The sequence below is a fragment of the Urocampus carinirostris genome, chromosome 1 (assembly GCF_059441175.1).
Source record: "Urocampus carinirostris isolate Australia breed hairy pipefish chromosome 1, RoL_Ucar_1.0, whole genome shotgun sequence".
Lineage (NCBI taxonomy): Eukaryota > Metazoa > Chordata > Actinopteri > Syngnathiformes > Syngnathidae > Urocampus > Urocampus carinirostris.
Window position 1 is genome coordinate 56,063,077 of NC_142349.1, and position 17,158 is coordinate 56,080,234.

Sequence of the window (17,158 nt, forward strand, 5' to 3'; positions counted from 1 at the left end):
ATGCCTTGTTCTATCATTGGAGAAGAAAAGCTCTTCACAATTGATACCTGCGGTAGCTCTCTCTGTTGCACGTTTGACTTAAAAATGCAATGACGCCAGTTCGATCCCTCTGCAAACCTCCAAAAATTGTTTAATCGCTTTTACTTTTTGCGGTATCACATGACCACGTTTGAAACAAATGTGCACCTGATCTATTTTATCTATACCCACAGTAGCTCACCTCGAACCTTATGAATAACAATGACTCGAGTTATGTTTATTTGTATAGCCCTTAATCACAAAGAGTCTCAAAGAGCTGCACAGACCACAGATTTTTGCAAACCACTGAATTATTACACCATACCCTGTTTTAAAACCTACATGAGGGCAAGGAAAAACTATCCCCCTTCTAGGATACCAGGCTGCAATGGATGTTGCAATAACAAATAATATACAGGTATTGTCAATGACTCCTTAGTCTAGCTAAATGTTTTTCTTTGTTCATCCATCCATCCATTATCTGCACCGCTTATCCTCATTAGGGTCGCGGGGGTGCCGGAGCCCATCCCAGCTAGCTTCAAGCAGTGGGCAGGGGACACCCTGAACTGGTTGCCAGCCAGTCGCAGGGCACACGGGGACAATTTGCTCGCTCATTCAAACCTAGGGACAATTTGGACCGGCCTATTAACCTAACATGCATGTTTTTAGAATGTGGGAGGAAACTGAAGTGCCCGGAGGAAACCCACACAAGCATGAGGAGAACATGCAAACTCCACAAAGGAGGTTCGATCTCACGACCTCAGAACTGTGCCGCACACGCGCTAACCACTGTGCCGCCGTGCTGCCCGTTCTTTGTTCACTTTTTCGGTATTACATGACCTTGTTTGAAACAAATATGGATAACTTCAAATTATTCTACTCTATGTTAGCTCACCTGCTTAACCCCTTCTATTTCATACTTAATATCATTGGATTGATTCCAACCCTATTAAACCGTACCTGGTGCACCCAAAGTAAAACTGAAGCCTTACTTGGACCATTTGGAGTATGACTATAGTTTTCCCATCTACAATCAATATCTGTTGAGGCGCCAAATTTGAATACACATACAAAATCAGATTTTGTCTCCGCCTATTTTTTTCTCCCCAAACTTGCCTGGAAAATTACCGGTAATGTAGTAGGGTGGAATGACAGAATAACACAACAAGATTATAGACTAAAGCCTTCCTGACAATAGTACTTACAAAAAATGAGTGTTCCTAAGGAAACGTAAATTCAAATGTAAATGGTCTGCATTAATATAGCGCTCTTCAAGTTAATGAAGACCTCCTAAAGCACTTTACAATGTGCTTCACACTTTTCCCTTTTACACACTAACTTACCGATAGCAGCGTTAGCTATGCAAGGCAACTACCTGCTATTGGGGGAATTAGGGATTAAGTGTCTTGCCCAAAGACACTTCGACATATAACACGGAGGACCAAAAGTATACCATCTGGGTGACCTTTCTATTCCGGAATGCTTCAACATACATAAATGATCTTGGGCTCTAATGAAATATTTGTATATTAGCCATTGTTAGACTGAAATGCTTGCCGTGCCCGCGTATATGATTTTCTCGTATGTTTGGTATCATTCGATTCTGTGGAAACTCAGCATACTAATTATATATATAAAACATGTCAAATTTCCATACCTGTCAACCTGTACGTTTTTGCCGTACAAAGTATGTTTATTATGCATTTTAAGATATGTACGACATAAAAGCAAATCTGTACGGAAAAACGCAAATTTGTCAATTATGGGTACCATCCGGTATACACCTACTATCACCAAACGGCAAATCGATCAAGTCAAACGAATTCGCCGCGCTATCCTCTATCTCGGTATCGTTTTTTTTCGTTGCAAACAAAGCGAGCGATTTGATGCTACCGTGCGCATGCGTCTGCCGCCTGGGGATTTCCCATCATGCATCATTCCGATCACACGTGAATAAAGCGAAAGCGCTGTAAGTCATTCTTATCCGAAAACAACAGGCGGGGTTGATTGAGTAAATTTGAAATACATGTGCTCTTAAATAAGTCAGTCTCTTTTTAGAGAACCGGCTTTAAGCCCTTTGAGACTCTTCGTGATTTAGGGCTATACAAATAAAAATGAATTGACTTGACTTTTTCGGCTCAGTTCAATAAAGAAAGCCGGCTCTCAAACGGCGCACTTGTCTTGATGCATTATATTACGAATGATTATGTTGTATATAGAAGTTAAGAAAAAAAGAAAGTATACAAGGAGAAAATGAAAAAAGACAGGTTTGTAATTATCCCTTTAATCAGTATATTACCAACAATAATTTAACATTATGCAGAAAATGAATTAATAATTGAATAAGAAAATTCTACTCATTTATATTTGGATGCATTTTTTCCTTCTACAGTGAACGTCCAAGCTACTTCAACTTTTTTAATAATAAACCTCATTCACGTCGAGCAACTCAGGATCTCACAACAAAACGTTAATTAACAATATATACGATATAACGAAACACATGTCGAATATAACATGTTAAACTACATAAATAAACACGTTTGAAAAAAAATATGGTGTAAGATTATTTTGTATTTTGTAAGGGAATATACGACAGTTTGTAAGGGCATGGAGCCCTGGAGCGCGACAGGTATGAATTTCCCTCAGGTATAACGCCACTGGTCCACGGGTGGGCCGAATAAATGAGGACAGCAATCCAACGAAAATTTTGATTCCATGGCGTTCGAAACAATTATGGTTTAACAAATTTGTGAGCTACACTAGCTCACCTGATTCAGCTTTTGATTTCCACTGTGTTATGGATTGGATTCCTACCCAATCGCGCAGGCTGAAATAATTTGAGTCTTTTTGGTTTGGCATGTTTTTCTTCAATACAAAGCTGGATGAGTGGATAAGTGGGTCACTTCCCTACACAATGTCCTAGGTCCAATCCCGAGTGAAGCCAGCTGAACGTATAGATAATTCGCCTTGTTCGAACCATATATGCATTAGCTCTGTACAGTACACAACCACAGTAACTCACGTGGTAATTTGGTTCAATGCCTAATGAAGGAAAGCATTTCCAGGTGAAGTTCATTGTTGTTACTCACTTTTTTGGGTACAGCATGACCATGTTTGGAATAAATATGCGCCGGATGTTCTAATTCTGTAGCTAAAGTATTTCAACTGGGTAAGTACTTAACTTTTATTTGTGATATTGTGTGTACTATCCTCAGGTTGGACCACTTAACTAGGATCCTTTTTTTATATTTGATGACTAAGTCAAGTTACGTTTATTTGTAAAGCCCTTTATCACAAGGAGTCTCAAAGGGCTCCACAGACCACAGATTATTGAAACCTACAGACCACTATTACAACATCCCCTGATCTAAAACCTACATGAGGGCAAGGAAAAACTCAAAACCTCAATGATTCTAACAAATAGAAGTGGCTCAAATGAGTCCACAGTAGCTCACTGGGTTAAACACTGGACTTCAGCACAGGGGGGTTGATTCCTAGTACATTATACGACACCACGTGTGAATGTCAATTGCTTCACTAGAGAAGCTCTTGTGGTAGGTCTTCAGTGATGGCTTTTGGTGATGTGCAATACGCCCTATGAGCTGGCTCCCCACCAATCAGAGACGGTTCTCTTTGAGTCGCTTTTTTTTTTCCCCTCTTGTTGACTAAATTTGTCGAGTGTAATAAGTTTAGAATTGTAGCTCAGGAGGTAGAGCGCTCGTCTTTGGATCAAGGGATCCCAGTTCGAATCCCGGCTCATCCATGTTACATGTCGAAGTGTCCTTGGGTAAGACACTGAACCCCTAATACCCTCAATGAGCAGGTTAGCGCCTTACATGGCTGCAAGTCTGCTATTGGGAATTGTGGAGCACATTGTAAAGCGCTTTGGGAAGTCATTGACTTGAAAAGCGCTATATAAATGCAGATCATTTCATTTCATTTTGTATTTTATTTTTTTGTAAGTCTGTAAATATTTTAATCTTTTTCCAGTGTTTTTCAGTGATAATGAGTTTTACATAACAAATGTCCTGGATTTCGTAGTTTATTTGTTGATGCATTGAAAAGTCAATCTTATCTATTAACATTTTGTTGTGTGTTTTTCAGAGATTCTGAATTGCTTGACATTAAAGTTGCTTCAGAGGATGTGTAGACAGACTAAGTGTTGCACATTTGTTTCAAACAAGGTAATGTAATGTCAAAACGTGAGTGCACTTTAAAGGTATTGGTGACTTGCATTGACTGGGGATCAACCATGACCAGATTCAATAGGGAAAATACAGTAGGTGATTAGTCATTCACCAATTGGGCAAGTTCTCCAATTTGAAAATATTAGCGAGGCCTGTAATTGTCAACATGGGTAAACCTCAACCATGAGAGACAGAGTGTGGAAAAAATAACAGAAAATCACACTGTTTGATTTTAAAGAATATAATTGCAAATCCTGATGCAAAGTAAGTAGTTGGTCAATACAGAAAGTGTATCACAATACTTTGTTAGGTACCCCTTATTGGCAATAACAGAGGCCAAACCTTTTCTGTCACTCATCACAAGCTTTTTCTTATACCATTACTTGTATTTTGGCCCATTCCTCCATGCAGATCCTCTCTAGAGCAGTGATGTTTTGGGGCTGCTGATGGGAAACACAGACTTTCAACTCCTTCCACAGATTTTCTATGGGGTTGAAATCTTGAGACTGGCTCGGCCACCCCAGGACCTTGAAATGCTTCTTACAAAGCCACTCCTTTGTTGCCCTGGCTGTTATTGGGATATTTGTCATGTCTAAAGACCCAGTCATGTCTGATCTTCAATGCCCTTGCTGATGGAGATTTTCACTCAAGCCTCTTAATGAATTCATTCTTTTCTTTACACAGATCAGTAGTCCTGGTCCCTTTGCAGATAAACAGCCCCAAAGCATGTTTCCACGCTCTATTCTTCACAGTAGTTATGATGTTCTGCAATTCAGTAGTCTTTCTGCTCCAAACACAGAACCCTACATTTTTACCAAAATGTTCTACTTTGGTTTCATCTGACCATAACACACTCTCTCCTAGTCCTCTTCTGGATCATTCAAATGCTCTCTAGCGAACCAAAAACGGGCCTCGACGTGTACTTGCAGGGGGACACGTCTGGCAGTGTAGGATTTGAGTCCCTATCGGCGCTTAGTGTTACTGATACTAGAATTTGTTACTGTGGTCACTACTCTCTGTAGGTAATTCCTCCAGTGTGGCTCTGGGATTTTTGCCCACTGTTCCTGTTATCATTTTGACGCCACGGGGTGAAATTTTGCATGGAACCCCAGATTGAGGGGGATCATCAGTGCTTTTGTATGTCTTCCATTTTTAATAATAGCTCCCTCGGTTGATTTCTTAACACCAAGCATGTTACCTATTGCAGTATTTGCAGATTCAGTCTTCCTAATCTGGTGCAGGTCTACAATTTTGGCTCTGGTGTCCTTCGACAGCTCTTTGGTCTTAATTATAGAGTATTTTGGAGTGTGAGTGACTGAGGTTGTGGACAGGTGTCTTTAATACTGATATTGAGTTAAAAGGGGTAACATTTATAAAGATAACAAGGGTGACCTTGTTAGAAGAAGTTAGACCTCTTTGACAGCCAGAAATCTTGCTTGTTTGGAGGTAACCAAATACTTATTTTCCACTTTCATTTGGACATAAATTCTTTCAAAATCAAACAATAGTATTTTGGTATCCACAAAACCTTTATAAAAGTTGTACAGTGCAGGATTAGAATCCTTGAGAGAAAGGCACTCAGCTCCTCCCTTTTCTCCTTGGGCCGTCATCAATCCAGAACAACGAAGACACTCAAGCTTGATTTACACATGTGGTAGAGGTGGTTCCACACTCTTGAACTCCCTCCTCAATTTGCTGCTCTCCCGGCATTTTATTGCCAAAGTTTGAAGCACATTTACATGATCATAACACGCTTGGTTCACGCCTTAATGGGGCATTTCCCAAAACATTCTTACAAATCTTTCACACGCACAATTTGCAAACATCGTTAATAGAGCAATAAAGGAAATGAGAAGAGATAAAATCCTCTAGTTGACCTCGGTGTAAAGTCGAAAACCTAGCAGGTCTTGTGAAATTGGGAACAGGTGCCATGTCCTGCACGGTTGTCATGGCGCCCAGCTGGCCCCGCCCCTTGACACAGGCTGACCTGCATTTCCTGATTACTCCTATGGGTACTTAAACACGCCTTTTGGAACTACCCTTTGCCAGATCGTTGTTTACCCTTGTTGAAAACTTGTTGATACCTGTTTATTCTTGTTTTGCTTGTTGGACTTTGTTGCACTCCGGTGTAACATTCTGAGAGATTCAAGTTCTGTTTGATTCTGAGAAATGCCTGGATTGTAGTTTTGCCTGCATTTGAGCCTGCTTTGTTTTGTTTTTGGTCCGTTTGTGTGTTGGACAACTTTTCTTTCTCAATTAAAGTGACAGATCGTCAACGCAAATGAGTTCCTACTTCCTGCTTCCCGACCCGCTTCGTGACAAAGAACCCCAAAAAATAAAGCCCATCGTAATGCAGTCGATTCCCGGGATACTGTGAACCCACCTTACGGCAACTTTACGGTGCGGAATAAGATGTTTTTCCATCACCCTTATAGCGTTTTTCCAATTGTCTGACATCAACAAGAAATTATTTTGCATGCCCACAAATTCAAACTTTACAGTATTTACTATTCGCTGACGTACATCCCACAATACCTTTCTCTTCATTATCTTCAGAATTCCGTAAAATCTGTGCAAGTAGACAAATTAATACTGTATTTTTTTTGGTACTGTTTTTAATTTGCTATGAGTCCCAAGTCTTGCAGTGATGCTAAAGGAAAAATCAAAAACAATATAACCATGGAAACAAAGCTTGCGATTATAAGAAATATAAAGAAGTCACCCGAGTTGGCACCCTTGCTATGGAAACTGACCATAACCGATGTTTGGGGCAGTTATTCACAAAAGGAGGCTATTAAAGCAAGGAAACAATCCAAAGGTATGAGAATCCTTGCAAGTTTTAAAATCAGATTTTATTTGAGTCTGTCTCTTCCACCTCTGCATTCACCCACTAACTCGATCGTGCCCCCTCAAGTCAGGTCACACCAAAGGTAAATGAAATGTTATTTTCCTTTACATGTTGATATATTAAAATGTTATTTATAACTTGTACCTACTATATACATTTTGTCATTTTAATATTTTCACCTCGGAGCTGGGGATTTGAATGCGATAACTACCAAAGGTTTCTATCTCAGTTATACCTTTAGATTCTCACTTCAGAACAAGTTAATGGATCCCGGGATCTACTTAACTAATACATGAGACAATACAGTGAAGAAAATAAGTCTTTGAACACCCTGCTATTTTGCTATTTCACCCACTTTGGAGGGGTCTGAAATTTTCAACATAGGTGCATGTCCACTGTGAGAGAGAAAAACTAAAGAAAAATCCAAAAATCACAATGCATGATTTTTTAACGATTTATTTGTGTGATATAGCTACAAATAAGTATTTGAACACCTGAGAAAATGAATGTTAATATTTGCTAGAGTAGCCTTTGTATGCTTCTTACGGAGCTACTCCTTGGTTTTTCTGTCCGCGTGCTTAGTGTATTTGTCATTTTGGAAGACCCAGCCACGAACCATCTTCAATGCTCTGACTGAGGGAAGGAGGTTATTCCCCAAAATCACAATACACGGCCCGTCATCCTCTCTTTAATTCAGTGCATTTGTCCTGTCCAATGTGCAGAAAAAAACCCCCAAAGCATGATGCTTCACTGTAGGGAGCTTCACAGTAGGGATGGTGTTGTTCAGATTGTACTCTTCATTCTTCTTTCTCCAAACACGCTTAGAGGAATTATAACCAAAAAAGTGCTATTTTGGTCTTATCTGACCACAAAACCTTCTCCTATAACTCCTCTGTATCATCCAAATGGTCAAATGCAAACGAAGGACGGGCCTTGACATGTGCTGGTTTAAGCAGGGCGACCTTTCGTGACATGCATGATTTCAAATCATGACGTCTTAGTGCATTACCTATAGTAACATTGAAAAGGGGAGTCCCAGCTCTTTTCAGGTCATTGACCAACTCCTGTCATGTAGTCCGGGCTTATTCCTCACCTTTTTTAGAATCATTGAGACCCCACGAGGTGATATCTTGCATGGGACTCAACTCCAATTGAAATTGACCGCCATGTTTAGCTTCTTCCATTTTTTAATGATTGCTCCAACAGTGGACCTTTTTTCACCAAGCTGCTTGGCAACCGCTCCTTAGCCCTTTCCAGCCCCGTGGAGGTGTAAAATTTTGTGTCTGCTGTCTTTAGACAGCTCTTTGTTCTTCGCCATGTTACATGTTAAAGTCTTTCTGATTGTTTGGGGTAGACAGGTGTCTTTATGCAGCTAAAGACCTCAAACTGGTGAATCTGATTCAGAATGGTACATGGAGTGCAGGTGGACTTCAAATGGGCGGACAAACTGGTCTTTCAGGGTCAGAATTCTAGATGATACACAGGTGTTCAAATATTTATTTGAAGCTGTATCATGCAAATAACTTAAAAAATCATGCATCATGATTTTTGGATTTTTCTTTTTAGTTTATCTCTCTCAGTGGACATGCACCTACGATGAAAATTTCAGACCCCTCCATGATTTCTAAGTGGGGTAAAAGGCAAAAATAGTGGGTGTTCAAATACTAATTTTCTTCACAGTATATTATTAGTATTAAATTATTTTATGCCTCTCACAACCAGCCCAAAAAAAAAATGAAAGCCCTCTTCAAACAATAGATAAGTACTAAATGAGGAAATATATGATAACTCCATAAAATCTTTGACATGTCCAGTTTTTTTGTGTTGTCAATCAAAGTCTCGTTTTCTAAGAGGACTCTGGCGGATTTCACTTGGGTTTTTGAGGTCCTTTGTCACTGTCGGGATCTCGGACTCTTCGCCACATCTTCACCACTGACTCCCGGTTGTCCCAGATCAGTTTTTGACCCCACGTGCCGTACCACCTGCACAATTAAATTGTTAAAAAAGAAACGATTTGCAGAAATTTACACTTTCTTCCCTTACAGGCCAAAAAGAACTCCGCCGAGGTGGGCTGCGTGGTCGAACGTCCGCCATCCCATCAGCAAGCCGGCTGCATCCGTGGCAACCGCAAATTTTAGAGCCTAAAAACCAACACGGTTGAGGTCCAATATACATTTGACATTTTTACGGGAGGGTGGTCTCGTCAGACCATTTTACTCACGGTTGCCACGGTGAAAGTGAGCCCGGGAAAGAAAATGATGCCCAGTTTAGCTCCGGGGATTTTGGAAACAAGCGTAGCTACCATCGCCATGGTGGCGCCTGACTGACGGGCAGAAAACATTTTTAAACATTTTTATGTATTATAATAGATTGGACAAGCAATGGCCCGGGATTGCTCGGCATTCTCCTTGTGCGAGGTTGTTGGGGTTGTCAGTAAGCTGAGCCGAAAGTGGCACTTCTTGGAATCGCTCATCCGAAAAGGACTTGGCGTAACTAACTCGTTGGTTGAACAACCCCTTGTATCCCTTCGCAGCCTGGTGACAGCTTGCAGAAGTATGGCTTACTTTTGTGAAAGAAGTGCCAGCCAGAGCAAATGACCACGAAAACAAAGACGGGCTCCACTCGTCAATGATCCCTCACCAGCTCTCACCACCAATGAGCGATGCCTATACGTAACCCGCCAAGGTTCAATGGCCAATTGTAACGCACCGGATTCACGTAAACAACAGCCCCCTAAGTACAGTGCCTGGCAATGCTGGGCTACGTTTATCGATTTTGTTGGTATTAAATAGGGGTGCCTTTACACGAAACCTAGATAAAAGCACTCCTAAAAGCCTAACGTCCTACTGTGCACATATTCACAAAAATCTGTTTAGTTGTGTCAGATCCTATAAGTCACACACAAATACACACACGCACACAGAAATTAAGAATTATAAATACATTTAGAGTTAGATTAGAATTAGATTAAATTTAGATATATTTATATTAGATGGATTAGATAAGTCAATGTTCAAAAGCTGGGGATCACTCACCGCTCCGAGTGAAGGAAAGATGCGTCCAGATGTTGTTTTGAAGGCATAGCTGAAGAGATTGGAAATGACACCTGGAAAACAGATTTTTGAAGATACATATTTTAATTGGTTGGTGGGGACATTCTAAAACTGACGTGCCAAACATACGGCTGGCGGGCCGGGTTCAGACTGTTGGATGATTTAATCCGTCTTGCCGTATACTTTTGAGTATATATCAAAAGTTAATTTTCTTTAAATAAAAACAAACCAAATGTTCCTTCTTGCCGCTAGAGAATAGAATAGGGCAGTAAAGGTGTAAAAGAGCTGATGTCCAGTCTGGTTTCATGTTAAAGACAATATTGTGTAGTATTTCCTCAGCGTCAGTAGACCCAGCCTAGTAGTTAGATCTGATGTTATTGTCAGTTCAATGCTAAAACTCTTATTTTGTATTTATCTAAAAGCAGTCTGAAAATTGAGTCACGCATATTTTTATTGATAACCCCCACATGAGTTTGTTTATGTTGTTCCTGGTGAGTTGGTTCCGATGTAAAGCTGCTTTAAAAAAATAATCAGTTGCAACAAATTGGGATTTTGGTCAGATTTCAAGATGTTTTCACAAAACCACAAAGTAAAAAAAGACACAAACACTTGATGACATCCGCCATTTTGTAATTCCATGAAAAATGTTTCACAGGCAACTCACCGGCAGATGCGTAGACGGCGAGGAAGTGCTCCCTTCCCAGGACGGAGACGTTCACGGAGGAAAAGGTCCACAGGATGTACATGTTGGTTAGCAGATGGAGCACGGAGTAATGGCTAAACGGTGAGAGCGCCATGGGAAGGCACGGACTTTCTACACAGCGAATGCAAAAAACAGAAGCACGCTTGCTCAAACTCACAGCGATAAAAGCTGAGCACAGAGAGACCATGTGAGGAGAAGCAGAAAAAAATGCCCCCCGCCTATGTGTAGTCCTTTCATAATGAGTTTTGCTTATGAAATAGAGTCATCATCTACTTCATATCAGTTTTGATCATTTCTTTTAATGCCTAAATTTAGTTGTTTCAACTACTTGTGTGTGTGTTTTTAAAGCATGCTATCCAAACTATGGTCAAGGGGCCATTTGAGGCCCGCAGATTCTTCAGTTAACCCCCCCAACATATGCTCTAAAAAAGCTACCGGTTCTCTTGTATTCAATAACTGATTTTTTTTGGTTAAATTGACAGCTAGGGGAAAGAAAGCCTATTCATAGTTTGTGACCTGTTGTCAATGTAATTAATCAACCCACAAGCAGGTTTATTTGATAATTAACTTCCCATCAAATTAATTTAATAACTAGCGATCAAAATAATGTGCTTAATTTACTCAAAGCCGTGCCATTGAATGACCTTCAATCTAATGAATTCTATCAATTAAGTCACAATTTAACTAGTGTGGTTGACCGACAGTCCTATTTATTTGATGAACTGACTTACAATTTAATTAATTGGAAAAATTCAAATGCAATCCAATGAATTTTATTAATCAACATTTAAATCAATTTCATTCCCTCACCATCAAGGTAATTTCAATAATTTCAATCACATTAATTTGATTGATTAAGTCAAAAGTGAATGTAGTCAAAGGATTTATTAATTTAATGAATTTGAGTAAGTAACCTGCATTTGATTTTTTTTTTGTTTTTGTTTTACTCACAAGCATTTTTGTAATTAATTGATTTGCCATCAAATTAATTTGATAAATTAACTTTCAATGAAATTAATTTGATTAACCAACCATCTTTTATTTGATCATCTTACCATTTAATTGATTTGATTAATTACCTGGTTATCAAATTAATTAGATTATTTCCCTCAATAGTAGATCTGTTTGACATACAATCAAATTAATTTGAATAATAAACACCCATTCAATTAATTTGATCAATGAACTTAAAAGATAATGTAATTGATAAACTGAATGCGTAATTATTTTGATTACCGTATTTTCCGCACTACAAGGCGCACCCAAAAGCCTTAATTTTTTTCAAAAGCTGACCATGCGCCTTATAATACAGTGTGCCTTATATATGGTTTAATATTAAGTCGCAAAGTCTTGCAACTAAGGCAAGCAGCCGCCGACTAGATTTTCCCCCGAAGGCGAAGTAGTCCGCGGTGTATGCTGGGATTTATATACCCGCGTTTCATTTCCTAACCAATGTGTCAGTCATCATTTGAATCAGTCACTATTGGCTAAAGTTATTCGGAGGTAAAGGGGGCGGATCCTTTTTAATCATTTACAGGCTCGCATAGGCTAAAGGGGCGAAACAAAGCCTGCAATTGGCCGAAAAAGATGAATGTGAATCACACGTTGGGTTGCACTACGGCACAGAGAAAACATTTTTTACTATTCTGTATTTGTAAAAATTTTACTTTCCTGGATTTACTACACTCACGGTTGTAAGAAGACCACGGTTACGTATCATTATTGAATGTGATGGCTGCAAGAGAACTTAGGTGAGCTATGCGGCTTTATATTTTCCCAGTATCTTGTTTTAGAACGATCTTGATGTTTCTGTGATGAGTCTATTTTTAAACTAAATTAAATTCAAAGTGTTTATTGTCTTATGCACAGTAAAGAACCCCGTTTCCCTGCACAGTAAAATTCTTACTTTGCTGTCCACACAGTTGCCAGCAAAAAATAGAATGGAAACTAAGAAATGTTTGGCATTTCTTGAATCCCAAGACTTTAACCTTCCGAATTATATTTCGAACGATGCATTTGAGTGATTGGTGACATCGTACAGACACTGTTTCCGAACATGTCTGAGACACGTATTTGCTTCTTTGCAAGCTTTCGGAATGTTAAGGGGGTAATAAGTTTGACTGAACTATCTGACTGTTTTGTCGATGTTCCCATTGTAGCGCCTTATAATCCGGTGCGCCTTATGTATGGAAATATAGGACCAAAAACTATTTTTTGGGGGTGCGCCCTATAACCCGGTGCACCTTATAGTGCGGAAAATACGGTATATAAAATGCCATCCAATTTATTTGAATAAATAACTGAAACGCTAATTTGTTTGATGAACTGACTTACTGTATTAGTTAAACTTTATTAATTCACTTTCAATTGAATTAAATCAATTAACTCAGGAGCAACTTTATCTGCTTCTTTGACTTAAAATCGCATTAATTTGATTATTCATATTTCAATCAAATTACTTTCCTTAGTCAACTACCAGGCTAATCCATTATATGATTGATTGCTATAACGTCTCATTGATTTTATTATTTATCTTGGATTCAAATGTATTTCATTAATGAACTTGCCCAAAGAGTGTTGCACAATCAGCACATTAGACCAAATCAATATTAACCAGCAAATTGTTTCATATTTGTGTTTTGTTTTTGCGTTTCTCACTTGCTCCAGGGTTGGATGTGAAATATTTCATCATGTTTCTTTTCAGCGATGGGATCCTCCAGCAGCACAGCACTGCCGTGTTAACCGCAATAATACCTGCAGTCAAAGATAGCAAAAGTCTACATACCCCTTTACACATTTTATGACACGAACGTCAAACTCATGGCCCGCCACGGCATTTTATGACATTTGCGAGAGCTTAAAATGTATGTGTGTCCAAAAATGGGTCGAAAGAGTACTTTGACTCAAAACTACAATTCCCACAATGCAAGTCGACTACGATACACCCGATATGGCAGTTTCCAATGAGTGGAATTGAGAAACATTATTTTTAAAATGACGAAGAAGAATTTGTAATTTTCTTAGCTTTATAGCATATTATATATGTGTAGTAACATTTTTTCAGTGAAACTGAAATACTTGCTACATATAATTTCTTTAATATTCAAAACGGTTCCATCTATTAATCATCTCGTTCAATTTATAAGTGACATCAGGCCCTTTGAGGGCAGCCATTACACTGATATGGCCCTCGGTGAAAATGAGTTTGACACAGTGTGTAATATTGGTGCCTCCTAGTGGTACAAAAAATGCATCCAGTAAAAATACACATTGATTTGAATATTAGGAAAAATACATGAACAATAATACCAATGACAATTTTCATTAAAAGGTCGGGAAATTTGTATTTGCACAGTGGAATCCCCACTTCAGTGGGTGGCCATGTTTGTCTGGCATTCTGCCGCCACTCTCTGGTGGTCAAATAGTACATATTGGGGCTTTAAAGTTTTATTGCGGGAAACGTGGCTCACCAGCTACAGTTTTCTGGCCATCGGTGAGCCCGCTCCAGAAGCTGTCGGCCATTGAGGTGAGGAGAATTAATTGGCGCTGGAAGAGCGTTAACTGGCTCCACCACTCATGCCAGTACGCCATGTCCCCCGAGCCCTGCTCACAAAAAGGGGACAGAGAAACCATGTGGGAAAAAGCACGTGGCACCGAGGTTTAATTATTTTTCAGAAGCTCACCTGCAAGAATTTGTCAAAGTCATCCTGGTCTTTAAGAGTCCGGACCTGCGGCTTGCTGATCTCGTACTGCAAGATGGCGGCCGCGCCGAAAGAGCAGCCTGTAAACTGAGGTGGTGTTAGAGCCGCCATCTTGGATGGGCAAAAGTCTTCTTAAGAAAGAAAGTAAATCTGGATTTTTGTTGAATAAATCTTTAATTTACTTATGCAGTCATGTATTTACTTATTCATTTTTATTCATGCATTCATTCAATTACCTGTTCATTTACTTATTTTGGTATTTATTTGTTCATTTATTCAGTCATTAGAGAATTACTTAATCATATCCTTGAGCATTTATTTACAAAATTCAGCTCCATGTGCACACACTTGAAAATACACTTCTGAATGTATTGGAGAACTGTTATTATGATAATGAATTAGATCAACATCTGAGAGTTTTATTTATATTTTATGAAATAGTGTTTGAACGTTTATTTTTTTGAAAATTTGTAGGTTAAAGTACTAAAACTAAGCCAAATGCTTTCTTTACAGAATATTACAATCATTGTATGTAAATCATATATCATCTGCAAATTAGGCCCTCCCTTACCCCTAATGTGAAGAGGAGAGGTTTAAGCAATTTGGGTCGTGGGACTCGCAGTGGGGGTCTTTGCACTGTTTCCAGAGGCGAACTGTTGCTTTTTGGTTCATGTCTGATGTCATTTTTCTTTGTTTCTGTCCTTCTGACGTCACGGCGGAAGCAACGCCTCCCTTGCCAGGTAATGTCGCGCCTTAGAAAAATTCAGCAGGGGGCATTGATTACGTCACGATTCGAAGCATTTAACTGTATCCTATGATTGTGTTAAATAATTTTAAAAAATATCATAAAATGGTTGATGCATGGACACGAAATGCAAAATAAAGCTGTTATTGTCAGTAGGCTCTCAATGACAACAGCTAGCAGTTAGCTTCTCCCACTCAAACATTTTCTCGTCGTGATTCTTCTCAACAGATATATAATAAATACATCAATAATATTTTATACTTGCCTGCAAGTCCTCAAAACGAAGCTTTCTGCAGGAATTATTCTCATTCGTGAGCATTTCATAAAGCAACCTCTCCACGCCATGTTTGTTTATTTGATGACGTCAGCGGAAGTCCAGCCCTCATACCGAAATTCACCCATTTGCTATTTGAAGCCGGGTAAGTCACCGCACCTTTAAAAATAGTTTATTTGTGAGACAATTATCATATCCCCTTAAATAAACATTTTGAAAAATGAATAAAAATGCAAACTAATTGTGAGTAGTTCCTAGTGAAAATAGAGATGTGATGGAGTCTTTTAAAGCAGTGTTTCGCTTTTTAACACTGGTGCAAAAATGCTTATTACTGTCAAGTCAAGTAAAGTCATGTATATTTGTATGGCCCTTAATCACAAAGAGTCACAAAGAGTCTCAAAGGGCTGCACAGACCACAGATTATTATGACACAATTCCCTGATCTAAAACCTACATGAGAGCAAGGAAAAACTCAAAAAGACTTGGACTTCCAACGTTTGAGTTTTAGAATGAATAAGAATATAATGTTCACATTACCACCTTCAATTGGATTCACATTTAATACAAATGGTAAATGGTCTGCATTTATATAGCGCTTTTAAAGTCAATGAAGACCTCCCAAAGCGCTTTACAATGTGCTTCACATTTACCCATTCACACACACACACTCACACACAATCTAAACATATTGATGACAAAAACCCAAACAAGCACAAGGTAAATGTTTGCAATATGGTAAAATAGGATGAATTCTCATCTCATCTCATTATTTTCCCCCCATTTTATTAACACTCCACTTATTGAAACATGAATATTTTCTTTGTTTGTTTGTTTGTCCATGATTCAATTGTTTGTTTGTTTGTACATGATTCAAATTGAATCTTTTCTTCCGGCGCCGTCACGAATGGCAGCCACTCCAGCAGCTCCCGGGTTATTTTCGATTGTTCTCGATTGTTCTCAGCTCAGGGATGCTGCTGGAAATGTGAATTTCCCTTCGGGGATGAACAAAGTATCTATCTATCTATCTATCTATCTATCTATTATCCTCATTAAGGTCGCGGGGGGCTGGAGCCCATCCCAGCCATCTCCGGGCAGTGGGCAGGGGACACCCTGAACTGGTTGCCAGCCAATCGCAGGGCACACAGGGACAGACAACTCATTCGCTCATTCACACCTAGGGACAATTTGGACCGGCCAATTCACCTGAAATGCATGTTTTTGGAACGTGGGAGGAAACCGGAGTGCCCGGAGGAAACCCACGCAAGCACGGGGAGAACATACAAACTCCGCACCGGAAGTCTGGAGCTGGATTTGAACCCACGCAGGAGGTTCCCATGACATGAACTGTGCCGCACAAGCGCTAACCACTGCGCCGTCGTGTTGCTAATAATTTTTGATATTTTATCTACATTTAAAAAATTAAAAAAATCTTTGAAAGTCGCCCCAAAAATAAAAAATAAGAACAACAAACCAAAATCTATAACTGATGTGGAAGGTAATTTGGGATCATTTTATTTTAAGTATTATTATTATTTTTTAAATCTTAAACTTATCAAAATGATATAGAAACACATGGCAGATGATTTGCCTTATATCATATATTTGTTTTATTTAGATATAATAATA

General features: G+C 39.1%; 1 protein-coding gene across 1 annotated transcript; it reads right to left on the bottom strand.

Annotated features, from left to right (window-relative positions):
- Window positions 1–5,846: 5,846 nt before the first annotated feature.
- Window positions 5,847–15,632, bottom strand: LOC148376329 (presenilin-associated rhomboid-like protein A, mitochondrial). The gene is made up of 10 exons (XM_088346328.1): window positions 15,524–15,632; window positions 15,085–15,265; window positions 14,496–14,600; window positions 14,283–14,415; window positions 13,471–13,566; window positions 10,774–10,923; window positions 10,092–10,162; window positions 9,278–9,379; window positions 9,100–9,197; window positions 5,847–9,038 (listed from the first exon to the last, which is right to left on the bottom strand). Exons 1-10 carry the CDS (start codon window positions 15,601–15,603, stop codon window positions 8,924–8,926), a joined length of 1,131 nt encoding a protein of 376 aa, XP_088202454.1. The 5' UTR covers window positions 15,604–15,632; the 3' UTR covers window positions 5,847–8,923.
- Between the last annotated feature and the right edge of the window lie 1,526 nt (window positions 15,633–17,158).

What these genes read in the sequence shown, in the direction of transcription:
- LOC148376329 (XM_088346328.1), bottom strand. Translation starts at nt 15,603, where the DNA reads ATGGCGTGGAGAGGTTGCTTTATGAAATGCTCACGAATGAGAATAATT. An exon ending in CTCTCCTCTTCACATTAGGG is followed by an intron (nt 14,601 to 15,084) that starts GTAAGGGAGGGC and finishes ACACCACCTCAG; the next exon opens with TTTACAGGCTGCTCTTTCGG. An exon ending in GGCGGAGTTCTTTTTGGCCT is followed by an intron (nt 9,039 to 9,099) that starts GTAAGGGAAGAA and finishes TTAATTGTGCAG; the next exon opens with GTGGTACGGCACGTGGGGTC.